Consider the following 27,409-nt stretch of genomic DNA (forward strand, 5'->3'; position numbering starts at 1 on the left):
TGCCCAGGAATGGACCCGGGTACTGTAGGGGCACAGGGCTCCTGCTCCTGTGCCCACACCATAGGCGTAATGCACCCAGCTAGAGGGGTGGCTGGCATATGCCTTGGCAGTGTAGGTGATGGGCATGGTACACAGTGATGTGTGCCATGTCGACTCTTTGTTTTGTCCTGCACCCAGACACTCAGCCTGCAAGGGCAGTGTGTGTGTGTAAGGGTACAGGGCCTCTGAGGGTGGCACAATGAGTGCTGCAGCCCTTAGAGGCCTTCCCTGGTCACAAGGCCCTGGGTACCTAGGGTACCATTTACTAGGGGCTGACATGTGGCTAGGGTTTGCCAATTTGGAGTTTGTGTGGTTTAAGGAAGGAACATAGGCCCTGGGCACCTGATTGGCAGGAACCCAGGGTACACTCAATCGAAGTACATTCAGCAATTTAGCAAAAAGTGGGGGCATACCATGCAAGAAAGATGGCACTTTCTCACACAACCCCCCCCCAAACGAAAGGTGATGAGACTAACCTTGTCCTATGGAGTCTTCATTGTCTAAGTGGAAGAACCTGGAAAGTCCATCTGCATTGGCATGGGCAGTCCCTGGTCTGTGTTCCACTTCAAAGTCCATTCCCTGTAGGGAGATGGACCACCTCAGTAGTTTTGGATTTTCCCCTTTCATCTGCATTAGCCATCTGAGAGGTCTGTGGTCAGTTTGAACTAGGAAGTGAGTGCCAAACAAGTATGGCCTCAGCTTTTTCAGGGACCAAACCACAGCAAAGGCCTCCCTCTCAATGGCACTCCAACGCTGCTCTCTAGGGAGTAGTCTTCTGCTTATAAAAGCAACAGGTTGGTCTTGGCCTTCATCATTGGTCTGGGATAGGACCGCTCCTATCCCTAGCTCAGAGGCATCAGTCTGCACTATGAACTGCTTGGCATAATCTGGAGCTTTTAGAATTGGTGCTGAGCACATTGCTTCTTTTAGGGTGTCAAAAGCCTTTTGACAACTAACTGTCCAGTTAACTTTCTTGGGCATTTTCTTGGAGGTGAGTTCTGTGAGGGGGGTCACAATGGACCCATACCCCTTCACAAACCTCCTGTAGTACCCAGTCAAGCCAAGGAATGCCCTGACTTGGGTCTGGGTTGTTGGAGCTATCCAGTCCATGATGGCCTGGATTTTGGGTTGTAAGGGCTGTACCTGGCCTCCACCTACAAGGTGGCCCAAGTACACCACAGTGCCCTGCCCTATCTGGCATTTGGATGCCTTGATAGTGAGACCTGCACTCTGCAGAGCCTCTAAAACCTTCCCAAGGTGGATCAGGTGATCCTGCCAGGTGGAGCTAAAGACAGCAATATCATCAAGATAAGCTGCACTAAAGGACTCCAACCCAGCCAGGACATGGTTCACCAACCTCTGGAAGGTGGCAGGGGCATTCTTTAACCCAAAGGGCATCACAGTAAACTGATAATGCCCATCAGGGGTGGAGAATGCTGTCTTTTCTTTTGCTCCTGGGGCCATGCCAATCTGCCAGTACCCTGCAGTTAAGTCAAAGGTACTGAGAAATTTGGCAGCCCCCAATTTGTCTATCAGTTCATCTGCTCTTGGGATAGGGTGAGCATCTGTCTTGGTGACAGAGTTGAGCCCTCTATAGTCCACACAGAACCTCATCTCTCTCTTTTCACCCTGTTGATGAGGTTTGGGGACCAGAACCACTGGGCTAGCCCAGGGGCTCTCTGAAGGCTCAATGACCCCTAACTCCAGCATCTTGCTGACCTCAGCTTTGATGCTTTCCTTGACTTGATCTGACTGTCGATAGATTTTGTTCTTGACAGGTGCACTGTCACCAGTGTCCACATCATGGGTACACCAGCTTGTCAGACCAGGGGTCAGGGAAAAGAGGCTAGCATATTGTTGCAAGACTTGCTTGCAGTCAGTCTGCTGTTGGGCAGAGAGGGTGTCTGAGAAAATCACACCATCTACTGACCCATCTTTTGGGCTGTAGGATAGGAGGTCAGGGAGTGGCTCACTCTCTGCTTCCTGTTCTTCATCAGTCACCATCAGCATGGTGATGTCAGCCCTATCATTGTAGAGTTTAAGGCGGTTCACATGGATGACCCTTTTGGGTGTCCTGCTAGTGCCCAGGTCAACTAGATAGGTGACCTCACTCTTTCTCTCTAGGATAGGGTAAGGGCCACTCCATTTGTCTTGGAGAGCCCTTGGTGCCACTGGCTCCAAAACCCACACCTGTTGCCCTGGTTGAAATTCAACCAGTGCAGCTTTTTGGTCATACCAGTGCTTCTGGAGCTCCTGGCTGGCCTCAAGGTTCTTGGATGCTTTTTCCATATACTCAGCCATTCTGGACCTTAGGCCAAGCACATAGTCCACTATGTCCTGTTTGGGTTCTTGAAGAGGCCTCTCCCAGCCCTCCTTTACAAGACACAGTGGTCCCCTTACAGGATGACCAAACAGAAGTTCAAAGGGTGAGAAACCTACTCCCTTCTGTGGCACTTCCCTGTAGGCGAAAAGCAAGCATGGTAATAGGACATCCCACCTCCTTTTGAGTTTCTCAGGGAGTCCCATGATCATACCTTTCAATGTCTTGTTGAACCTCTCAACAAGGCCATTGGTTTGTGGGTGGTAGGGTGTAGTAAACTTGTACTGCACTCCACACTCTTTCCACATGTGTGTTAGGTAAGCAGACATGAAGTTGGAACCTCTGTCTGAAACCACCTCCTTAGGAAAACCCACCCTGGTGAAGACACCCAGGAGGGCCTTGGCTACTGCAGGAGCTGTAGTAGTCCTAAGTGGAATTGCTTCAGGGTACCTAGTAGCATGATCCACTACTACTAGAATGAATTTGTTCCCTGAGGCTGTGGGAGGTTCGAGTGGACCCACAATGTCCACACCTACCCTTTCAAAGGGGACCCCCACCACTGGTAGTGGAATGAGGGGGGCCTTTGGGTGGCCACCTGTCTTGCCACTGGCCTGACAGGTAACACAGGAGCTGACAAACTCCTTCACCTTTTGGTGCATCTGGGGCCAGTAAAAGTGACTCACTAACCTTTCCCAAGTTTTGGATTGTCCCAGATGTCCAGCTAGGGGGATGTCATGAGCCAAAGTTAGGAGGAACTCCCTGTACTTCTGTGGCACTACCACCCTCCTGGTGGCTCCAGGAGTGGGGTCTCTTGCCTCAGCATACAGTAATCCCTCTTCCCAATAAGCTCTGTGGGTACCACTGACATCTCCCCTGGCTTCTGAAGCAGCTTGTTGTCTCAGGCTTTCAAGAGTGGGACAGTCTCGCTGACCCTGGCACAGCTCTTCCCTAGAGGGTCCCCCTGGGCCCAAGAGTTCAACCTGGTAAGGGTCAAGCTCCATGGACTCAGTTCCCTCAGAGGTATCTACATCCTCTCCAGGGGGAGAGGGGTTCTGAGTGTTGGGCTGTACAGAAGCTGGTCCCCCAGTCTTCTTGTCCTTCCTCTTGGTTGGTTGGGCCATTATTCCAGGCTCCAAACCTACTTTTTCACCCTTCCTCTTGCTCTGTGCTCTGGTTTGCACACACACCAATTCAGGGATGCCCAGCATGGCTGCATGGGCCTTTAACTCAACCTCAGCCCAGGCTGAGGTTTCCAGATCATTTCCAAGCAGACATGCAGCTGGCAACTTTGGAGAGACCACTACCTGTTTCAGGCCAGTAACCCCCCCCCCAGCCTAATGTTACCATGGCCATGGGATGACTAGTGGTGACACTGTCAGCGTTGGTGACTGGGTAAGACTTCCCAATCAAGTATTGCTCAGGGGAAACCAGTGTGTCTTTCACCATAGTGACACTGGCACCTGTATCCCTCAGAGCTTCTACCCTAGTTCCATTCACCCAGGGGTACTGTAAGTATTTCTTCAAGTTGGGGGGCCACACAGCCACAGTGGCAAACTCCACTTCTCCCAAGGAGACTAAACTTGCTTCAGTGTGTTCCCAGATTTGCTCAGGGTACACCTCTGATCCCATTTGTATACTTGCTGCCCCAGGAGTGGCTGTACTGGGTGCCTTAGGGGCTTTGTTTTGGGGGCAAGATACAGTTAGGTGTCCCTGCTTCTTACAGGTATTACAAAAGGCCTTTAAGGGATCAAAGTTCTTCCCCCTATATGGTTGGGGCACATAGGGAGTAGTTTGGGTCCCACCCACCTGAACAGGTTTTTGGGGCCCTTTGGAAGACTCAGACTTTTTATCTTGGGGATTCTCACCACCTTTCCCCTGGGGAGGTTTTGTGACCACCTTCTTTTGGTCACCCCCAGTGGTTGTCTTGGTCACCCTAGTCTTGACCCAGTGGTCCGCCTTCTTTCCCAATTCTTGGGGAGAAATTAGACCTAGGTCTACCAAATGCTGATGCAACTTTTCATTTGTGCAGTTACTCAAAATATGTTCCTTCATGAATAAATTGTACAATCCAGTAAAATCCTGCACACCATGTCCAGCTAACCAACCATCCAGTGTCTTCACTGAGAAATCTACAAAATCAATCCAGGACTGGGTCTGGGTTTTGTGAGCCCCCCTGAACCTAATTCTATACTCCTCAGTGGTGAATCCAAATCCCTCAATCAGAGCTTTCTTCATGAGGTCATAGGATCCTGCTTCTGGCCCAGAGAGGGTCAGAAGCCTGTCCCTGCAGTTACCAGAGAACAGTTCCCACAGGAGTGCCCCCCAGAGAGGTTTCTTTACTTTCCTGATATCACAAGCCCTCTCAAAGGCTGTGAACCATTTGGTGATATCATCACCTTCCTCAAATTTAGGGACAATCCCTTTGGGGATTTTAAGGTCAGAAGTTTCCTCCCTATCCTTGTTTTTATTATTGCTGCCACCATTGATGGGTGCTAAACCCATCTCTCTCCTTTCCTTTTCTAGAGCCAGCAGCCTGGACTCTAGATCTATTCTTTTGGCCAGCCTCACAAGGCTGTCCTCTTCACTGGGGGGTCCCCCAGTGTTGTCTCTGGGACCAGAGCCACCTGTGTGGTCTCTAGGTGCCCAGATGCTATGTCTTGAGTTGGAGGGTATGGGTGCCATCTCCTCCCTAGGGAATAGTATGGGGAGGTTGCTGTCCTCCTCCCCTGTTTCCCTTTCTTCATCTGACTGGCCATCACCATGTTCAGATGGGTGGTCTTTAGCATACTCAGCCAGGAGCTCCTGGAGCCCTTGTTTGGATGGATGCTGACCCATTTGTAAATTTTTGAGTTTACATAAGGACCTCAATTCCTTGAAAGACAAGTGTAAGTAAGGTGTGAGGTCGAGCTCCTCCACCAGGTCCATGTTATTATTATCACTAATAGCTGGGTTTGTTTGAGACATTCTAACCTGACAGTTCTAACCCTCTACCCTGACTATAGTGACTTTTATTTTTCTAAAATTCTAATGGGACTTAAGCAAGGCCCTAGCAAGACTTTTAGTAATTTTGGAAAAACCAATCAGAATTCTAAAGGCAATTTTTAAGAGTTCTGTCGTGTGATCAGATGGTAACCAAGTAGTCCAACAAATGCAAGTTTGTATCCCACCGCTGATCCACCAATGTGAGAAAGTGGCTCTGTATATACTGTTCCCTAATAGGTACAGGGTGTACAGAGTCCACAGTCCCCCAGAGGCTGATAGAGGTCAAAGTTAGGTATGACCTTACTCTCAAAAGTGGTAGCTTGGTCGAGCAGTAAGGCAGTACCAGAGGACAGTGTAAAGCATTTATTGTACACACTCAGTCAGCAAATGGTTTCACACACTCAATAACTGAACTCTAGGCCAATGATTTGTATATATAAAATATATGCTTGTTTTATTTTTAGAACCACAAGGGGGTAAAAATATACTTTCTCAGAATGAGAGGTTGAATATAAATACTTTTGTTTCAAGCAATAAATTTGTAAAACAGTCACAGTTGGTTGCAATAAACAATCCTATTTCCTAAACATAACAATGCATTGAGCTCAATGGTAAATTCAGGTTATTTGTAATAAATTACTTTTCAGATTACTTTTGGAATTCCAGGTCTGGATCCTAGAACCAGCCTGGGGTCAGTATTCAGAATCAAGTGATGAAAGTCGACTTAATACTTGTAATGATTTTTAGATAATATTTAGCTATTTCAAAAGTTAGCACTTAGAAAATATTTCACAGAAAACATTCAATGGATCTCTATGGCAAGAAATTCAAATTGCAGGTAGAGTACTTTATCGTTACTTTAGTAATCCAGGACTGGGTGCCTAGACCCAGGACTGGGGTCCTTATCAAAAGCAGGTAAGTAATTTCGTTTGCAGAAATGGTACGATTTTAAAAGAATATTTCAAATTTGCAAAAGTAGACACTTAGAAGAAATTTCACAGAAAAGCAGACAATGGTTTCCTATGGGAGAAAAATGAGTTAGAAGTAAGTATAGTTGTGAACACTTTTCAGAGTCAGGGCTGGGCACCAAGATCCAGCACTGGGAGCTCACCTAGGAGCAGGTGAGTAAATTCGTTTTTGTCACTTGGCTGATTTTTGGTGAATTTTTGCAGTTTTGAAAAGTTCACACTTAGAAGATTTTTGAAGAAAAAGCCAGTCAATGTTACCCTATGAGGAAAATGAAGTTAGCGGTTTAAGGGTAAGTACTCGACTGGTAATGTTGAAATTCCGGGCATGGACTCAGGGGTCCCCCAGTGTCAGGTAAGTACAGTTGGTTCACCCTCAGCGGTTTCAGGACGGCCGGGTGCAGAGAGAGTTGGGCCCAATGTTATCCTATGAGGGATAGGGGGGCCTTGGTTGGTGGCTGCTGTCTGGCAAGCCACGCGGCTGTGGGAGCTGGGCTCCTGGTCACTTACTCAGGGCAAGTGGGGAAGTAGGTTAGAGTAGAGAGGGCACTGCCAGGGCCACTCGGGCGGCTGGGTGCAGGGTGCTTTTGAGCCTTAGGGCGCTCAATGGAAATCAATGGGAATGTTCCGGTTTGGAAAGAGGCTGCAGGCTCGGGGACGAGGATGTTTCAGGTGCCACCACCACTTCGAGAGGTAAGTTGGGTAGTTGTAGGTTAGGTGGGTACCCCGGGATTGGACACAGGGGGTCGCAGGGCGCCGGGTGCAGGGGTGCCTTTTGACGTCGGGAATCTTACCCTCTGGTTGATCGCGGCTGGGGTGGCACTTGGTTCTGAGGCTGCAGGCTTCTTCCGGGATGTCGAGGGGGGTCCTTGGGTGCCGGACTCGGGGTCACAGTCGCCGTGGGGTCGTCCTCAGGGTCTTTGTCCACTCCGGCACTGGCCAGGCTTGGCTGGTGCAGAGTGTGTTGGGTCCGCGGTCCCGGGCTGGTGCCAGGGATAGCAAGTAGGTTTCTTGAGTAGAGCCTCTACTCGTGGGAGTCCCAGGGGCTTAGAGCTAAAGGGTAGCCAGGTCCTCCGGGGTTGGTGAGGTTGCTGACCACGTGGGATGCCGCGCTGGTGCAGGTTCGAGAGTCGACAGGCCGGTAGGGCTGGGGCCAAAGCAGTTGGTGTCTTCTTCTCTTTTTAGCAGCTGCAGGGCAGGTCTTTGTTCTTCTTGCTCTTCTTGTCGTTTTTCTATCTGGAATCTCCGGAAGGAAGGTTCAGGGGGCCCCTAAATACTAGATTTAGGGGCGTTACAGGTAGGTGAAGGCCAGGGACCAATGGGTCCTTGTCCTGGGGTGGGTACACCCCCTATCCTGCCTCTCTCCTGTGGGAGGGGGGCAGTAGCCTAATCCTGATAGGGTAGGGCCTCCCATCTTCAAGATGGCGAGAGCCCGGAGATGTGCTTCACCTCGCCTCCCCCACCTGAGGGGTGGGGTGGGCAGGCTGGCACATCCCCTGTCCTTGTATGGGGTTTCCGGCCAAGCTTCCCGCCAGAGTGGGGGGTTGCAGTGGCCTGGGGAAACTCCAACTGGCGGCATGCCTTTGAAGCTTCCCTTTGCTCATCCTGGGGGAGGAGATTTCTCACCTCACCCAGGATGTGCATTGTTGCAGGCCCGGGAGAGCAGGGGCTCTCCCACCCAGGGGTCCAGCAACGTGTCTGCTGTGTGGCAGCCTGGGCAGCCTCAGAGCAGACGTGGATTGCAAGTTAGCTGTAAGGGGGCATCTTCTAAGATGCCCTCTGGGGTGCTTAGTACATTAAATCCCACACTGGCATCAGTGTGGGTTCAATGTGCTGAGAAGTTTGATACCAAACTTCCCAGGCTTCAGTGTTGCCAATATGGTGCTGTGGAGCTCGTGTTTGACAAGCTCTCAGCACCATGTATTCTTAAATGACAGCACTGCACTTACAGTGCCCAGGAATGGACCCGGGTACTGTAGGGGCACAGGGCTCCTGCTCCTGTGCCCACACCATAGGCGTAATGCACCCAGCTAGAGGGGTGGCTGGCATATGCCTTGGCAGTGTAGGTGATGGGCATGGTACACAGTGATGTGTGCCATGTCGACTCTTTGTTTTGTCCTGCACCCAGACACTCAGCCTGCAAGGGCAGTGTGTGTGTGTAAGGGTACAGGGCCTCTGAGGGTGGCACAATGAGTGCTGCAGCCCTTAGAGGCCTTCCCTGGTCACAAGGCCCTGGGTACCTAGGGTACCATTTACTAGGGGCTGACATGTGGCTAGGGTTTGCCAATTTGGAGTTTGTGTGGTTTAAGGAAGGAACATAGGCCCTGGGCACCTGATTGGCAGGAACCCAGGGTACACTCAATCGAAGTACATTCAGCAATTTAGCAAAAAGTGGGGGCATACCATGCAAGAAAGATGGCACTTTCTCACACTCTTCTAGTGTGAGTAAGCAGCTTAGGCTTATCGGAGTGTTGATCATTTGTTGTGCACACAGTCAATAAATGAGACGCATTCAATAAGAAATCTGGGACCAATTCAGAAAAACTGATTTTTATATACTTTCAGACATCAAGATCATCGGGATCAGGTAAGTACTCTCGGAAATAGGATTCTTACAGTAAAACAGTGACCTGCTCAAATAATGGTTTTGAGGTCTGAGCTGCGAATGCGCTAATTGTTATCCTATGGGAGAAACATACACTACATTGAAATGCTTGCAAATGGGTTTCAGGGTTCTTCTCCAGGGCTTAGGGGCCAAGGTCCAAGAAACCACCAGCAGTTTGGTTTTACAGTGCTAGTGTGTTCGGGTGCAGAGGTAATGGTCGCATTGGTAGCCTCGAGCGCTACCCAGTAAAGTCAATGGAGAAGTACCTGCAAAAAGAAAAGCTGCAAGTGGGGACTGCGAACCTGTTGGTGGTGTCTGGACTGGACACACAACAAGCCTTGGTGCTTGCAAGGGCTCCGGTACCCTAGGTATTGGTGCGGGGAGGCTCAGCGTCTCGAGACTTGCGGAAGTGATGGGGCTGACCACCTGGTTCCTCGATCACTTCCCCCTGGCAAGTCGCTCCTTCGATGGACCTGATGGTCAGCAAAATGGTAAACCGAGCAGATGTGGTTGGTGCCTCCATATGCAGGGAGATGGCTCTCCCCCCTCAAGGGAGATGCTGCTTGGTTGGCGTAGTACTGGGCAGTCCTCCAAGTGTTTGTGGAGACTGTTCAGCAGCAGGAGGAGTCTTTTCTGGCAATTGTGGGGAGAGCAGCAGTCAAGCAGGGTTTTGTGCCTTTTTGGGTGGTGGTCCACAGTTCTTGCGTCATTGGCTTTTCTTTGACCTTCTGTTCCCAGGTAGACAAATCTGAGTTGCTGGTGTCAGGGGACCACCTAAATATGGAATTTATTGGTCTTAAGAGGAGAGTAAGGTAGTAGCCAATGGGCTTGCTTTCCCCTGCGTGACTACACACCCTATATGACCACTTAATAGGGAAAATGGGCATAAACCTGACCCAAAGATCTTAGTTTCAGCAAATTCAAGATGGTGAAACCCTCTTTCGAGTGTCCACTTCTGGTGGCCCACCTTAGGGGTGTGCTTAGCCTGATATTGCGACATGCCCAGTGAATAGCTAATTTTCTCACATACTCTGGTGCCAAATGGGCCACAGGGCAGGGGCTGGCATTCTCCAGGTCTGTAAGAAGCCTGAGTCACTTATCAAAGGCAGAAGATGCTTTTAAGCCTCTGGCCTGGGTAGGCTAATTCATTAGACAGCCAGCTGGAGAAGGTGTGATCACCTTCCTCCGGAGCAGGCATTGTTCTGACCTCTGAGAGCATTGGCTCTCCCGAGCAGGGAGTTAAACTTGTGTGTAGTGGCAGGCTGGAAGAGTTTAGTCACCCAGCACACTAAAAGACTAGTAGGATTCAGGGGGCACCTCTAAGGTGCACTCTGGGTGCATGTCTTAAGAAATCTAGTACTGGCATCCGTACAGATTTATTAAGACTAAGTTTTTTTTTTTTTTAATATTTTTTTTTATTTTCAGAGGCATACAAAATACAAGGATGAGAAAAACATTTTAAACAATGACAATCATTCGCATAATTGCTGATACATTATTAACAAAACCAAGTAAGAAATAAATGAAAAAGAAGAGAAAATAAACCGGTGAGACATAGAAAACATAAGATATCTCTTTTTACAGATGTGGTCGTTATTAGATTAAATCCAGTTATCAATAGGAGACCATAGTTTCCTAGCAAATATCTTCTTTCTGTGTCCTTTCAATTTGTACACTGCTTTATCCATTCTATAAACATTTAACAACTTTCCCAACCATTGCTCAAATGATGGTGGATCAGCATCTAACCATCTTGAGGTAATACAAAAACGGTAAATGGACATTCCAATAAAAAGAAAATGTTCTTGATCAGCAGATAAGCTCTCAGATGGAACATATACGCCAAAAATAATCACAGATGGACATAACTTGATATTAGTATTAAGCAAATTAGTCAAAAACTTTTCTATCCTATTTATATATACAGTTAGTTCAGAACAGCTAAAAAACATATGACATGAGTCTGCTGCTAAAGTTCCGCAACGACTACAATTGATACCTTTCGTAGCTTTCCATTTGGCCAGTTTTGCCGGTGTATAGTAAAGATCTAGAGATGCCATGTAATGTTGACTTTTAAGAGAACTGTTGATTAATGTTTTATTGCTAATCTCAAACGCCCTTGTCAGATCTATCCCTTCTATACACAGTTTCCTTTCCCATTTCTGGGCTTGTTGGTCGAGATCATCATGCAGCCTGTTGACCATTAGTTGATAGATTGTACCAATGCGACTATCCCTCCTGCCGCTCTTCATAACAACATTGGTCTCCATTGCGTCACTATATAAGAGGTTTTTTTTTTCCAGAAAACTACGAATTTGTAAGTATTTAAAAAATTCGTTTCTGGAGAGACCCAATATATCTTGAAGTTTGGAAAAGGACATTAGAGCCCCATTTTGGTACAGTTGCCCAATTGAATGAATCTGTCCCAGACGAAATCGATTCGTGGGGATATCTTGAGAAATACCAGATAATGAAATATTGCAACAGATGGGTGTATAAAAATTATATTTTGAGATTATCCGTAAAGCTTTATTAATTTGTCTCCAAACCAAAAAAGCAGAGAGAAGAACCTTAAATTTTGTTTTTTTGTAATAACTCGGCTCCGTAAATATCAATAAACATTGGCGCACATGAGCACCCATAAGCATTTCAAAAATGGATGGCGACATAAAGGTTTCGTTGACATGATCATAAAATAATAAAACCTTAATTGTTTTAAGAGTTATAGCCCAATAGTACATTCTAAAGTTCGGAAATCCCAACCCACCACGCCCTTGCGGTAAGGTGCACCATTTTAGAGATCTTCTTGAGCGGCGATACCCCCATAAAAATCTGGACAGCATCGGATCTATTTTATTAAAAAGGGACATAGAGAAAAATAGGGGAATGGTGCGAAAAAAATAAAGAAATTTTGGAAAAATCAACATCTTAATGACATTGGTCCGTCCAAATAAAGATAAATGTAGATTATTTATCCTTTCTAAGGTTCTGTTAGTGGATATGAGTAAAGGATCCAGATTTAGTCCAACAATGTCATCTATTTTAGATGATATAGTTACACCAAGGTATGTAGCAGTATCATTTAGTAGAATATCAGTGGGTGTACCAGTTTTAGAATGTACAATTTGGGTTTTTGAGATATTTAATTTGTATCCAGAGAATTTACCAAATTCACTAGCAATTTCTATTATTTTAGGTAAGGCGGAAGAGGAATCAGAGGTTACAATGGCCACATCGTCTGCGTATGCTAAGACTTTGTGGTCTATCTCATGGAGTCGGACAGGTGGAATACCGGGTTCTATAATTAATCTATTCAAATAGGGTTCTAGATAAAGTGCAAATAAAAGTGGAGAGCAGGGGCACCCTTGCCTGGTCCCCCTGGTAATTGAAAATGGACTAGAGATATCCGTGCCTAATCTTATTACACCCTTTGCATTAGAATAAAGTGACTGTATAGCTTTAATAAATTGTGGTGGAAAACCCTTCCATTTTAGTACAGACCAAAGGAACCCCCAGTCTACTCTATCAAACGCTTTTTCAGCATCGAGTAGGATAACTCCGACTGGGGATTCCTTTGCTTGAGCCCAATCCAACAGTGCAATAACACGTTTAACGTGATCTGTAGTGTCCCTGTGTTTAATAAACCCGTGTTGAATATTAGAAACCAAACCCGGCATAACATCGTTTAGTCTATTTGCAAGAATTTTAGAATAAATCTTACTATCAGCTGTAATCAGGGAGATGGGACGATACGAGCCTAATTCCTTTGGATCCTTGTTCTTTTTGACAAAAACAACTATAGTAGCTGTGGACCAGGAGTCAGGAGCTTTGTCTTGAAATGCTACATTAAAAATTTTAAGCAACTCTGGTTTCAGCAAGAGTCTAAATGTCCGATAAAATTCAAGAAGAATCTGATCGGGCCCCATAGCTTTACCAGCTGCAAGACTCGTAATAGCCCTTTCAATCTCTTCCCAACTTATTGACCTAGAAAATAAATCTATATCATCTGTGCACAAAGAAAGTTGGTTAATGTTTTGTAAATAATCTGTGGGATTAAGAGTCTTGTCAGTTTCATTGTTAAAGTCGTTATACAGCATCTTGTAGAAGCCCTGAAATGCCTCTAATATTCCTTCCCTACTTTCGTGAAGGACCCCATTTGTATCTTTAACACATTGTATTTCGTTAAAAGAAGATTTTTGTCGTAAGCGCTGTGCTAGAATTTTTCCCGTACGTTCGCTAAATTCGTAACGTTCCATTTTATATTGTTTAAATTTTGCAGCTACTTCTTCAGCAATATGTGTACGAAGACCTGAGCGTTCAATGGTTAATCGTGTTTGTACATCCTCTATATTAGCATTGTTTTTACATGCGGTAGATAATTCCAGCTCGACCTGCCTTATCTTGTTTAACCTGTCCCTGAGATCTGTTTGGTTTTTTTTCCTCTTATAATTTGCAAAACTGATTGTCTCGCCCCGTACAATAGATTTGAAAGAGTCCCAGACTACTTGTGGAGAGGCAGTATCGTTATTTATTAGAAAATAATCTTTAATAATAATAACCATAAATTGAAGGTATTCTTCATCTAATAATACATTTCTTTGAAATGACCAGGATCTAGTGGAGTTTTGGCAATCAGTAGAAAATTGCATCTCAGCAATTATTTGTATCCTCAGTTTTTTTGGAGAAAATTCGTATTGAGATATTACCACAAGTCATTTCAGATCATAATCCTATAAAGACTAACTAAGTTTTGATGCAAAGCACCATTATTTTCAGTGAAGTAATTCTGTAGCTGGTTTACTCTTACTGACAAGTGGCCAGTAGCTATGCTTAGGATGGCTTCCTGATAACTTGCAATGTTGTGGCAATGGAACCAGACGTCCCAGGAGCATATCTGCTCATGCAGATATGTCCTCGCATATATAATTAGGGCTCAGTGTTTATTGTATTTTTTTACGCTTCCGTCTATTTATCCATATTTATTTTTTCAGCATTTTATCTGTATTTATCCACATTTTGTTATTGCAAGCAAAAAAAGACGCTGCAGCTTGTATTTTTCCCCAATTATTTAAATAGGCAATGCATGCTTGGTTATAGGTTTAGATAGACTTAAGTAGATGGGTCACTGCTTTTAACAAAGATCATTTTGTTACTTGCCGTTAATAAATTGCAATTCTTCTAATACTGTACAGTGAGCTATGAAGGATCTTGTAACCCCCTCTGTCTTATGTAACACATCCTACATATTGATTTACATTTATTGTCAATGTGTGATGTAAAGCGCTCCGACATCCTGCATTGAGATGAGTAGCACAATAAAACATACGTGGTATTTAAATTATTTGTGGTAATATTGGGACAGACCAACACATCTAACATTCCTACTGTGCATTCATATCTCCTGGATCCAGGGACTGAACAAAGTCAAAAGCATGCCTCTCAAGTACCTGTGAAGTGATAAGCTGTGTGCATTTGTTTCCCTCTATTGCTTTTTCAATGCCCCCACTCCCCCTAATTGCTCTCAGCCTAGATACTTATACAGAAGGAGGCCTGATGGTACATTAACGTGTACCTTTGTTATGGGCTCAGCTGAAGTGCCATATGCCCTCTCCCTGCCTGCAGTCAGACAGGCTCTTCTCGCAGACAGCAACATATTTATTGGTATTTTTCTCTTTCTATTTATAAATGCAGACAAAAAAAATATTTTTCAGTCTGAATTTATATGCAAAAATCGGTTTACATAAAAAATCGGGAGCCATAACTATAATGCACTGTACCTTAGGGCTCTAAGGCCTGCTGTAGGGATGACCTACGTAGAGTATATGTAGTGTGCCATGTCATGTTTTTAAGAATGGCTTGACTAATTTCACGCATCCTGCAATGGCAAGTGCAGTTTTTGTGTTTCTCTTTGGGTGGCACAATACATGCTGCAGCCCATAGGATCCCTATTTAGTACCCATGCCCTGGGTACCAGAGGTACCATTTAGGGGCTGACGGGTGCTAAAGTCCTTGCCATTTGGGTTACAGTTAGACATTCACCTTGTTTTAAGTCAAATAGTACTGACACTGGGAGCCTGGTTACCAGGGACCTAGTGCAGTTTTAGTCAAAGTATGAGTACTAGAGCAAAAAGTGGGGGTGGCCATGTCAAAAATGGCACTTTCCTACCGGCAGAGACTACAGAGGTAACTGCCCTCTGTATAAAGGCATCGACTGCTTCAGAAAAATCATTCTATCGTGAGAGACCCCAGAGAGATTGTTCCTCCCAGGAAAAGGTTTCGGTGTGCTGGGGGACTAGCAGTCTTTTACATGCCATGGGCTCTGTGCGAAGGGTCGTGAGGAGGGGGGAGGAGGGGGAGGGGGGCTGAGTCTTCTCAACAGTATTGCACTGCCAAGTTAATACATACCCCGTGGGTTGTGTAACTTCAAGCTGCTGAGATTCGGAAGGTTCTGGTGGCTGCACTTTGAAGACATTAATCCCGTAAGGAAAGGAGGTAGAGAGCACGGCTGCGCGTCAAGAAGGTAATTACTATGCCACCTGTTTCCCGTGCCCCCTTCTAGTCGTAGGACTGAACCACGAGCACACGGCTCAGATTTTAGGAGGAGCTGCTTAAGGAGCACACGTAATGCTCAAGATTGTGTCTGGGACAAAAGAAAACAACTTGTTAGTGCGGCTACAATAGATAAGCAACAAAGCCGTATCACTTAGTTCAAACACAATTGCAGAGAGACCTGAAAAACTAATCTGCTATGATGCTGGAGCAGTGAAAAAGAGGGGCTCTCGGGAGTGACCTACTGAAAAGGAGGTTATACTACATTTGGGCAATAAGATGTTTTTGACGTAGGATTTCTGGAGAAAGTACAATTTTTACTGTTGATGTAGTTTCACTTGGCTGTTAGAGAAGCAATGTGAAGAAAGGCATAATCCTAGTCTCTGGTCGTCACATAGAATCCAGTGAAGTTGACCATCACTGAGAATTGTGAATTAACATAACTGGCATTACCTTCGAATTTTTACCCTTAACCCTGTGAGGTTGGCATGCTGGAATTCTATCTCCAGTGTTGCAGGGTTTCTTTGCCATTTAAATAAGAGTTGCCAGTTTACTTCAGCTTTAATACATGTGCCCCCATTATGAGCCAACTCATTTTAATTGTTTGGCAAGCACGAAGTGTCCAGTATAAAATATGTCTGTCTCTTTTGTATCGTAAGCCTGTATTTTTTCCAGTATCTTTTTTAAAGTCTTTTTTATTAATCGGGCTCATGAAGTTACGTATATTGAAAGACGAGCACATATATTCAGATGTTCAAACATATGATAACCGCTTACATTGCAACAGGGTCAGTACGCCACTATCATTTCAGTTTAAATCTGGTAAATTACCGCACAGTGAGGTCCTAACTGAGTTAGGCAGTACGTCTGGCCTGGTGCCTTCTTTTTCAGTATTTTTGTGTTTATTTATGTCTTACATATTTTTCTCCTGTATTCAATTATGCTATTCATTGTCCTTCATGCATTTCCATTTATGTACATCTAACTTTTCTTTTTTTAACCAAAGTTAAACATTCTTGTTTTTCATATATTGTTCATTGCCCATGTAGGAGAGTAGGATCTGCTTCACATGGGTACCCCCACTTTTTGCTGGTGTTTCACTGTTTTTCGACCTTAGTCTGGCTGTGGCCCTGCTAATCAGGACCACAGCCTAGCTGCTTCCTCTCTAAAATGGTTTCCATGTACATTAGGTACATATCTAATTGAATTCTGGAGTGCCTTATTAGCCCCTATTATATGGTATACTATGTAGCTAGGGCATAGGTACCTCAGACGCCTACCAGGGGCTGCAGCATATATTATGCCACCCCTGGGAAGTACTCCAAAATGGCACCACAGGTCTGCTACTTCAGCCTGGGTAAGGGTGTGCTTGCACCCCTTACAGTGGTATAGGCTACCTATATCCACACATATATACAGACACACATAAACCTATAAGCCCCCCCTATGGCAGGCCTTGACAATCCTGAAGGCAGATTGCTTGGTTTTATGTGAGAGGGTGCCCAAGCATGAGCTGAGCCCCTCTGCAGCTTTCGGAAATACTTCCTTATGCCTGTTCTGTGATACAGCCTTAATATACACTCTTAAGTGCATTATAACCTCGTGGTAAATGCTAGCTTTGAAATGGCTGCATTAAAACATGTCGTGTTTGGTGTAAAACGCTATGGAATACTACCCCCCCCCCCCCCCCCCCCCCCCCAGGCCAGTTCTGGTGGCGGGGGTAGCATTCCACCCTTCTAGAGGGAGAGACATGTTCACACTGGTCAAACCCGGTTGGACTTTCCTGAGCCCTGGCACCACAAAGTGGATGCCTCTGCCACAGCCACAGGTCTGGCCTCCTGCTGCTGACCGAAACTCCGGCAGGGGAGGCCTGGACAATAGGTTTCCTGTCGAAGGGAGGTGTAACCACTTCCCCAGACAGGCAGATGTGTATTGGGGCTGGGCGGGAGCTCTCTCTGGTGCTTTGAAGTCCTCCACTGGGGGCACGTTTGCTGTCCCTGTGCATAGCCCAGTTCAAACCGGTTGCAGGGGCTACCTGCCCCTGCTCTGGCGCAAAACTGGACAAAGCAAATGGGTGTAACCACCCCTCTTTCCAAGCCCACCCATAGGTGGGGCCTTGGTGTTAGTCCATCCCCTAAACTTACTATAAGTATAGGAATCCAGTCCCTAGGACTTTAGATTACCCTGGACGAAACTCTGCAACGTACATCCTGGAACTTCGACGTTCTATCCTGACTAGAAGACTGAAGAGATCTCCTTTGGGGTCAAGGAGTGACTCCCCTGCTTGGAGGCACCAAAGAAGCACCTGACCGGTCTGCAATTCTGAAGCTCCTGCCGGACGCCAAAGTCTCTGCATCCCCAGAGGTGGATTTCCAGACTTCCCCGAGGCTACCCTGAGTCCACAGCAAAGCTGAGGCCCATGGCTACCGTGGGAGACGTGGAACCGTGACCCCTGGACACCGTGAACTTTTGCAGCAACACTATCTTCCTGGTCCTCCTAGAAGTTGTGTTTTGGGCTCCAAGTAGCCCCAGTCTTGAGTACCTCCTGCACCGAAGATTGTTGGCCTCCACTCCACGAGTGACCCGTGGGCCAGCTTAATGTGCGACCGCTCGAGGCTCCTTCGCGATCACTAGCCCATTGGCTAGCAGGTCCCCATGAAGACAACTCCTTTTCTGATTGGGCTTACCTGGTTGCTCCAGACGTGCCCTGACTTACCCTCGCTGGGTGAGTCCCTCAGACCTTTCTCTGAATTCCAGTGACTTGCCGTTGCCAAGGCTTGTTGTGTCCATTCTGGTCGCCGACACTGCAGCACTCGACAGACTTCGTGGGACAGCTCGAATCCGGCTCGTGGGCTTCGTCGATGCTTCCTGGACCTCGTGGCTGAAGAGTCAAGACACACATCAACTCACCTGAAGCACCCGACATCTATGGGCATTGGTCCATCCTGCCCTCGGTCACTGGCTAGTGACCCCAGACTGTCCCCTCTGCTTTCAGGTTTCTTCCATCCTAGATCCAAGCTTGGATCTCTTCGGACACTTCTCCTCTTCACGGCAGCAGCAGTTCCTTGCAGGCTTCCATTGAAATGGACGACGCGACCCGACACCAAAAGACACCTATGCACCCAGCTTCCCTGGGTGAGGTAACTCAGGTACTCCGGTACTCTCGTGGGTGCTAGCCCTAGAACTTCCTAAGTCCAAAAGGGTTTGGTCCTGACTCAATTAGAAGTGTCCCTAATCTTTAAATTTCCAACCGCGACATTAACCATAGAAGATAACGGGAACCCGCGGTTGTATTTACACACTGCATACAGTCCCCGTGGGTCCCCTGTGTCACTACCTTGGGTGGTTCCTTGGGGTCCCAACGATGCTATAGGCCTAGTGTCTATCCCAGTCATGGTTCTTATACAACTTTTTTGGTATATGGTTTGGTACGCCCTTAGGGCCCAAACGTGTATTTGCGCTATTACTGATGATTACTATCTTGTAACTTAAGTACTTCGAACTCCAGTCTCATAAATAGACTAGAGGGGTGTGTGTTAACCTAAATACATATATTTTAAATGTATACCTGGTCTGGTTGTCCTTTCATTTGATCATTCAAGAGATTATAGACTGGTAAAACAAGCTGCTTTACATTCCTTCAAGACTTAGCCTGAAGGCTGCTCTCCATAGCTACCACTAGGATAGCTTTCAATAAAGGTTGTCTTTAACCTATCACCATAAGGGGTTGTTTGGACTGATACAGGGTGCCCACTAGAACTAGTGGACAGCATATATCAGGCCACCTTCTCACAGCCCATTCTTGTTACCAGCCAACATGCTTTTTGTACGTGGGGAACTGCTCTAATTAAGGGAGTAAGTTGAAACACCAAGAATGTTCTATGGTAGGAGTGTCAGATGCTGAAAATACAATTTAGGGCACATTCCTTTTGTAGGTGCAATGGGACCAGTTTTAAATGGGTTTTAGCCTTTAGTCTGTAACATTTCAGAAACTCTGCTGGAGAGACCTATTCCATCCACAAGTACAATTTAAGCTGAAAGTTAGTTTGCAGCATTCGGTTTATTTGTGGGTAAAAAGATAATTGGATATTTTCTAGTGTAAAAGATGCTCATTTTTATTTTAGTAGCTCCCTTTTTCATGCCTCAGTTATTCAATTCTTGCTACCTTGTTTGAGGTGAAAGGTGGTGGGACTTTGCCAACTGGCAGCTTGGAATTTTAGAAGTTATCAATATGATTGAAGCTTTCAAATTTTGTTTTCACAGAATACTGCCTTCCTATATGGCCTTGGTTTGGTCTACTTCCATTACAATGCATTTCAGTGGTAAGTTTGACCTAGAACTCAACTCAATTTGCTTAGCATTAATATTTCTTATCCTTATCAATTTGCTTAACAAACTGCATGCATATTGAATACAATGCAGTTTTCTATTGAACAATCTCAAAGAAAATTTTAAGTCCTATTGAATAGTTTTCTTTTGCTGCGCAAACTGTCAGCTCTACAAGGTTTGCTTCCACACCCATGGGTGACATGAGGGAACTTAGTTGAATGCACCACACTTGAATGTTAAAGATAGGTTTTTGTAGCCCCTCAGAACTTCATCCAATGCATAGTTGAAATGGCATCAATGTTTTTGTGCTTCTAACCATCCCTAAACAGGGATCCAGAGACTCTGTGGTGATCAGAAACAAACCTTTTTCACTCTCTTCAATCACACAAACAAGATATGCTAAGAAAAAGACACTAAAATGCGTGCTTATTTCAACAGGTGCACCCCGTTCCTCAAAACATCTGAAATCACCACACAGAATGCGATTATAACGGCACGATCGCGAACATTGATAGTTTCTCACCGTTTGCATTAAAAATACCTACTATGTCTAACCTACTTCTTGAATTGGAAAACCTTAATACAGTCTAATTTATGTATCTTTAATTTACCAGAAGACGTGGAATGTAACAATTGTAGGTTATACTTGGAGGATGTGCTATCTGGCCTCCAACGTCTAAAGTTTCCTGAGGAATTTGAAATTTGAAATTGATAAAGCTCATAGGATTCCCTCTCATTGTAATCCACACCAAAATAAACCATGCCAAATGATTGTTAAAGTTTTACGTCCTCATCACTTAGCAGCTCCTTCTTAATGGGTAATGGCAATAAAATCTTCATACATCAGGACTTTGCAAAGGAAACTTAAAATTTGCAAAGACTTTTCTGATCTACGACCATGATTGAGAAGTCTTTGTTTTAAATATGGTCTATTTAACCCTTCGACTATGCAAATTTGGAAAGATGGTTTCTCAAAGTCCTTTCAGCACCCTGAAGACCTTCGTCTCTTTTTGGATCAGCAGCCACAGCTTCCCATGGATACACATGAAACTGCTACCCGAATATTAATTTCATTGTTGTTTCTGGCTAACCTATTTGTTCAATTTTTTTACAGGGCACCAGTTGTCCGGTCATGCTTGCGTGTGTGCGCTTCAGCTTGGTTATTAATGTTTATATGTTGTCCTATTCTGTGTTTTGTATGTATTTTTCCTTTTTTCTTTTTCCTTATTCATTACTAGAGCTACTTTTCATTACTTTCTGCTTAATTTTTTTTTCATCTCCTCCTCCTCTACATTTTTTGTTCTTCAGTATAACTAATTTCAATAATAAAATTGTATCCTTAAATGTTAGTTTTAAGACCTCCTGTGAAATGTATTAACATTTTAGATTATTTACTAGGCTATGAGGTGGTTGACATTTGGCGGTTGCATTATCGTTCTGAGAAAATGTTTACTTTTTTTTAAAACCCTCATAACTCACTCAAAATTAGATTTATTAGTTCCTCGTCATTTAATTCACTCAGTTACTACACCACATATCCATATTATTGATATTTCTGACCATGCTCTTATTTCTATGTCTCTACAACTTAAGCCAGATTCTCAATCTCAATTCAGATGGCGTACAAATAGTCAAACTGTTCTTAATAAATATAATAAACCAAAAAGGTTATCAGCACTTGAGGATTATTTTAATTTTAACCTAGAAGGCTAGACTTCCTTGGTAACTAGATGGTATGCATTTAAGACATATATTAGAGGGACTTCCAACTCTTAAGGCTCATGAAAACAAATCATTCAATTTTAAAATTAAAGAATTAAGTAAACACATTGCAAAATTTGAAAGACTTCATAACATCTAATGATCCCCCAAATTAAAACAAAGTTGCAAAAGCTGCTTTATGAGTTTAACTCAAAATTAAGTAAAAAAGCTGGTATACAACTTTCTAATACTAAAGCCAAGTTTTGTTTTAATGCTAATAGATCTGGAAGGCTCTTGGAAAACTATTTGCGTATTAAAAAGGATAAAACACAAATCAATTCATGGTTCCAATGGAAAGATTGAATTATCCCAAACGGTATTGTTAATTTGTTAATTACCATTCAACCTTGTATAATAAACCGAATTTAGAAAACCCTTCCCTGATTGATCATTTTTTACATAAATGTGGATTACCTAAAGTATCGCAAATAAAGACAAATTAGACTATGCAAAAACTATGAAAGAAAAATAATTGGCTATCAATTCCTTTAAGCAGGGTAAATCTCTAGGTACCGATGGGATGGAATTCCTGCGGAATTTTAAAAAGAATTTGCCTCGCAACCTATTCCTCATTTATTTAAACTTTTTACCTTTTTTGGTGCCTCGGGCTCAACCTCTGGTTCCTTTAAGGAAGCTTTGATTATAGTTCTTCCAAAACCTAACAAAGACCCAGCCATTGTTTTGAATGATCGCCTTATTTCCTTAATAAATCAAGATTGTAAACTCTGCTAACATTTTTGCAACCAGATTTACCTCAGTATTGGAATCCTTATTCATCCAGATCAATCTGGTTTCATGAAAAATAGATATTCAGTTCATACCACTAGGGACTTGCTACATGTTGTTGAACAGGGGTCCTCCTTATCTTTACCACGAACTTGGTAGGCGAGGCGCTTGGAGTTGAATCGCTGCTTCACCAGATATTACAGTCAGCGGCTGGCATCGTGTTAAACGCTTCCCTGGTGCTCCCGTGGCTCCGACGCCTCCCGCTGCGGTCCTGGGTTAAAGTTGCTAAAAATTCAAGTATGCCCGGCCGTGGAGGTAAGAAAACGGGTGTAGCCACTGGCTTATCGGGCAGACTCCCTCCCTCCTCGCTGGACACTGGTAAGGTGACGAGGGGGGGGGGGGGAAGCTATGAATGGGCTTCTGACAAGGGAAATGTTAAATCCAGCAATTGGGATGATGGCACAAGGACTTAACCTGGCAAAACAGGCCTACAAGGAGACTTAAAGGGGGTCCAAGTCCAATTCTCTAATTTCTTCTCTATTCTCTGGCAGCAATAAAGGTCACTCAACGGACCTTAAAGAGCGGAGCCTGAACAGGGGGTCTGGGGCAAACATTGCCAGCCCGCGGGTGGAGGGAAGGTCGGACCCCCCACCCCCTCTTAACAACAGAATGAAGCTGAGGTTCCAATCGATACCAACATACCTCAGAATGAAGTATCAAGTCAAAGTAACGACTTCCATCTAATACCAAAGGCAGGCGAGGGGCCACTAAACGCTGTAGCTTCAACCTTGGTTACAGAACATGAAGGTGCCATGGGTGGTGGTCCTAACTATGTGGGACCGGATTGCGACATAGTAATACAGGCACAGCTGAGGGAGGTTCACCCTGAATCCCAGCATTTGCCCACCAGGAGACCCATGTTATTGATGCCACGTCGACTGTCTCGGAGGCCGTTCTTGGTCAGTGTGGGGCTATTAAGGAGCCGCTCCCAATGTGCTCAATTAAATCTCCCGATATTGGGGAGAGATTCTACTCACAGACTAATCAGATCTTTCCAATCTGAAGGATTTGTCGTCCTCTTTGAGTGATGCGTTAGCTTCACACTCGTCCTCCAGCGATACTCCAGATGACACAACCTGCTTAACCCAACTTAAGGTTTCAGGGATGGGTATGCGGGGGGGGAAGAAAAGCGCAAGAAAAGAGGAGCTGGCGGCGATGTCTCCAATGCTAGTGGTAAAGACATCTCAGTGGGTAATATTCACTGGGACTATTCCTCTACACAGCTGGTCTTCTCAGGAGAGGAACACCAAGGAATTCCAAACGACCTAAAAGGGGCAGCTTTAGGCATGCCCCTACAATCCTCAACCGTGGAGCTATCATTGACTGTAATCCTTCAGACGATTAAGCAGGTCCAGGAAGACGGCAGGTGTTCGAGTCGGCGCACCAGGTTAGCCACAAAAAAACTACATGGGACTATCAAAAAGATCAACAAATCTTGTTTGGACATTGCGGGTAGAATCACGATGGTGGGGGAAATGACTGAGCACCTGGAAACAGAAGTCAATGCTATACATCTCCAGGAATTCTCAACGTGAAGCTACTCTGGCCGATGTCCTCTGGAAGCTTGAGGATCAGGAAAATAGACAGAGGCGTACCAACCTTAGAGTACTGGGAATACCTGAGGGATCTGAAGGCTCGCATCCCAGATCTTACATTGTATCTCAGGGGTGGGGGGGAGGGGAGGGGTGGGGGGGGGAGGGGTGACCGGTGAAATAGTCAAGGTACCTATCAATTTGTATAAGAGAATAACAGCAAAAGATGCAACAATAAGAGTCCTAGCAGTTGAAGCAACACAGAGCACTTATCTGAGAAGGTTTTCCAATAGTTCACGAACGGTGAAGTTGCAGAAAAAGGACTGGGGCCCTGCATGAAGTGCACATGACCATATGTCAAGGCAAAACCAAGCGGGAGATCGGAAGGCATTTACCCTGTTGTCGATCAGTTGCCGGAAGGCGAGGATGATCTGGAGTCGCGTTCCCGTCTAGGCCAGTGTTTAGACAGCTGCTTCAGAAAGTCATCGACCTGTTGTGGATTTGTACAGATGTGTTTGCCGCTGTGGAAGATCTGGAGTTTTGCAGGGTATATGAGGGCATACTCTATGTTGGCCTTGCGGAGCTTCTGTTTTGCAGGTAGAAATTTCCGACGACCCTCCTGAACTCCGAGGGTGAAATCCAGGTAGAAAGAAGGCATTGCCCTCGAATTGCAGCGGTTTCATTTCGCGGGCTTTTTGTAGCGCAACATCGCGATCCCTGAAATGAAGTAGTCTGGCGATAATGGGTCTTGGGGGGGAGGGCACCTGGCGGTGGACATGGTCCCAGAGAGCAGTGTGCACGCTCCACGACAAGATGAGGTGAGGAGTCTGCGCCAAAGGAACCCTTCAGGAGTCGCTCAACGTAATCCTCCATCCGTCCTGTGTTCGTCGATTCCGGTATGCTAACAAAGCGGATATTATTGCGGCGGCCATGAGCTTCAATGTCCTCGTTCTTTGCCGCAATGACCTTAAGCAATTTATCCATGCTCGTGACTCGATCCTGTAGTTGAGATGTGGTATCCTCGGAGATGCGCCGCTCAACCTCCTTAAGCTGCCCATCATGCTTGTCGACCTTGTGAACCAGAAGGTCGAGGCGATTATTCATGGAGTCCATCTTCCCGGACAAGTCTGTCAGACTATTCTGAACGGCCAAGAGGAGTGTCTTAACTTCGTCTCCCGAGGACTGTGCAGAGGCCTGATCATGTTCCATGTCTGACTGTTCGGAGTCAACTGAGGTTGAGGGCGTGCCGGCCTTCCTGGTGTTAAATGTCAATCTGGGTTGACGGGCGCCGGTTTTCCCCATAACGGCTTGGCACTCGGAGGGAGAAAAGTTGTAGCCCAGAAGCACAATTAGTTCCCCCTTCGCGAGCACACTTTAAAGGAGAACTGTCAAACGGGACACCCAGCTCCCTTGGGTGTATTGAACCAACAAAAGGATGTTAGTAGCAAGGTAACCTGTAGCTTTGATAGTAGAAGGCAGTAGCAGTCTATAGCCGACGTGCAAAAAAAGGGGGGCTCAAAGCGTGCAGTATGTGCATTAAGATGTGTGCGGTGCAGTAGCACCCAGGCAGGGCTCACACCTCGGTCCACAAGCAAGGGTCCTCACACCGGTTTGTACTCTGGATGCAAGGAAACAACCCCAGCAGCCATAGGGAACTCTGTGGCAGGTTATGCCCAATAAACATTGCAGAGCGCAGCTTGTAAGCGCTTGGAGATCAATAAGTCCAACGGCTGGCATAGACGGCATCACATGTCGCTGCTCATCACCCACATTGTAAAGTTGTAGCGCCTAATATTTAAGACAGGATGCTGGAGTCATGGGCGCAAAAAATAGGAACTAATGTGTAGGCTCTAGTCCCATATATGCCAGAGAGAATAAAGGCACGCAGCTTGCAGTATGTGACACGGCGCTGTTTGTTTGTGGAGAGTGAAGCACCCCAGCAGACTCCCAGCCGCTACGGTAATGTCCCGCTATAATGGGGGGAAGCTGTATGCGCGCAACGCGCTACGGGCGATATTTCTAAACCTGTCTCAGCCGCAAGTTGCAGTCCGGGAGCCAGCAGACACAGGCAGCTCGCGTCACCGGCCTGCAGCTATGGCGGCGTGCATATGTGCCGCGTCTTCAGGGGGAGAAGAACGGAGTTGCTGCCCACACCTCCCGCCAGACGCGAGGGAGAAGAAAGGAGCGCTGGGAAGCCAGGCCGTCTGTCAGTAACGGAAGTCACTCTGAGGAGAGGGACACGGCCCGCTCCAAGGGCAGCCTAGGCCTAGGACCACATGGGGGACCGGGGGATTCACGTAGATTCAGTGGCCCAGCAGGGTTCCAGCGCAGACGTGTGCCTGCAGGCCCGCCAGTAAAGCAGCGCCGTACACTCCCAAATGACACAGCTGGAGTTCCGGTTTTTCGCCCAGGATATCCAAGAGGTGTCAGCTACAGGCAGAAGGCAGCATCATACGGCAAAAACAGGTAATAATGCGGATATTTGATGTAATTCTTCACCGGGCGACCAGAGCCTTACAGGTGTGCAGTCATCTTGGATGTGCGCCTCCGAATACTATATATATATATATATATATATAACACCTTGTTCAATATAATTGTAAGCATATTTATAACAAATGCCACATCATGAGAGAGACATTAGAAACATTAACAATTAAGAGACAGTATTCAAAAACGTGAAACAATATAGTCACCTCTCAAAAGAGTCTTAATTTATTTGAAAAGGTTGCGTAACACTGCTTGACCAACTGCTGACTCTGCTTCTGTAGCCAGATCTAGACAGAAATGCTGTGTAATTGTGTGCACATTCTTCCAGGTTGCAGCTCGGCAAATCTTCTCCAACGCCACTCTGACAAAAAGCGCTGCCGATGATGACACAGCCCTTGTGGAATGAGCTTTAGGCTGCACAGACAAAGGACTTCCAGTCTTAAAGTGGCAAAATTGAAATGCCGATGCAATCCATCTTGCAATTGTAGACTTCTTCACTGCTGTACCTGGCTTTTGACCACCGTAAGATACAAACAATTGATCCGTCTTCCGAATGGAAACAGTTTGTGATAAGTACAATTTAAGGCACCTTTTAATGTCCAAAGTGTGTAGGGCCTTCTCAGCCAGGGTAGACGGACTGGGGAAAAAAAAGTATGTAAAATAATGGGCTCATTAAGATGGAAAGAAGATGGAACCTTCGGAATGAATGTAGGATTTAGTAAACGCTTGAATTTCGCTGACTCTGCTAGCAGAGGTACGCGCCAATAAAAGAGCAGTTTTCCAGGCGAGATACTTAAGTTCAGCCTTGTGTACAGGTTCGAATGAGTGTATCATGAGCTGAGATAGAACAAGATTAAGCCTCCATTCAGGGGGAGGAGCTCTGATGGGCGGAAAAGCCCTTTAAAAATTGCTTGACCAAACGGTTGGAACAGATAGATGGGCCACCAATAGAATGTCTACATTGAGATTGCGGCCAGATGCAGCTTAACAGATGCGAACATGAGTCCAGACTTAGCTAATGAGAGAAAATAGGGGAGAACCTTTTCTGGAG

The 27,409-nt window shown here is 45.6% G+C and overlaps 1 protein-coding gene across 3 annotated transcripts in view; it reads left to right on the plus strand.

The window, feature by feature from the left end:
* Positions 1-27,409, plus strand: part of KDM6A (lysine demethylase 6A) — a 1,084,836-nt gene that overhangs the window by 158,644 nt on the left and 898,783 nt on the right. For all 3 annotated transcript variants that reach the window (XM_085622961.1, XM_085622962.1, XM_085622963.1), the window contains exon 5: positions 19,724-19,782. In XM_085622961.1, coding sequence (XP_085479087.1) covers positions 19,724-19,782 — 59 coding nt within the window. The remainder of the gene's footprint in view (positions 1-19,723; positions 19,783-27,409) is intronic.

The sequence above is a fragment of the Triturus cristatus genome, chromosome 8 (genome assembly GCF_964204655.1).
Source record: "Triturus cristatus chromosome 8, aTriCri1.1, whole genome shotgun sequence".
Taxonomy (NCBI): domain Eukaryota; kingdom Metazoa; phylum Chordata; class Amphibia; order Caudata; family Salamandridae; genus Triturus; species Triturus cristatus.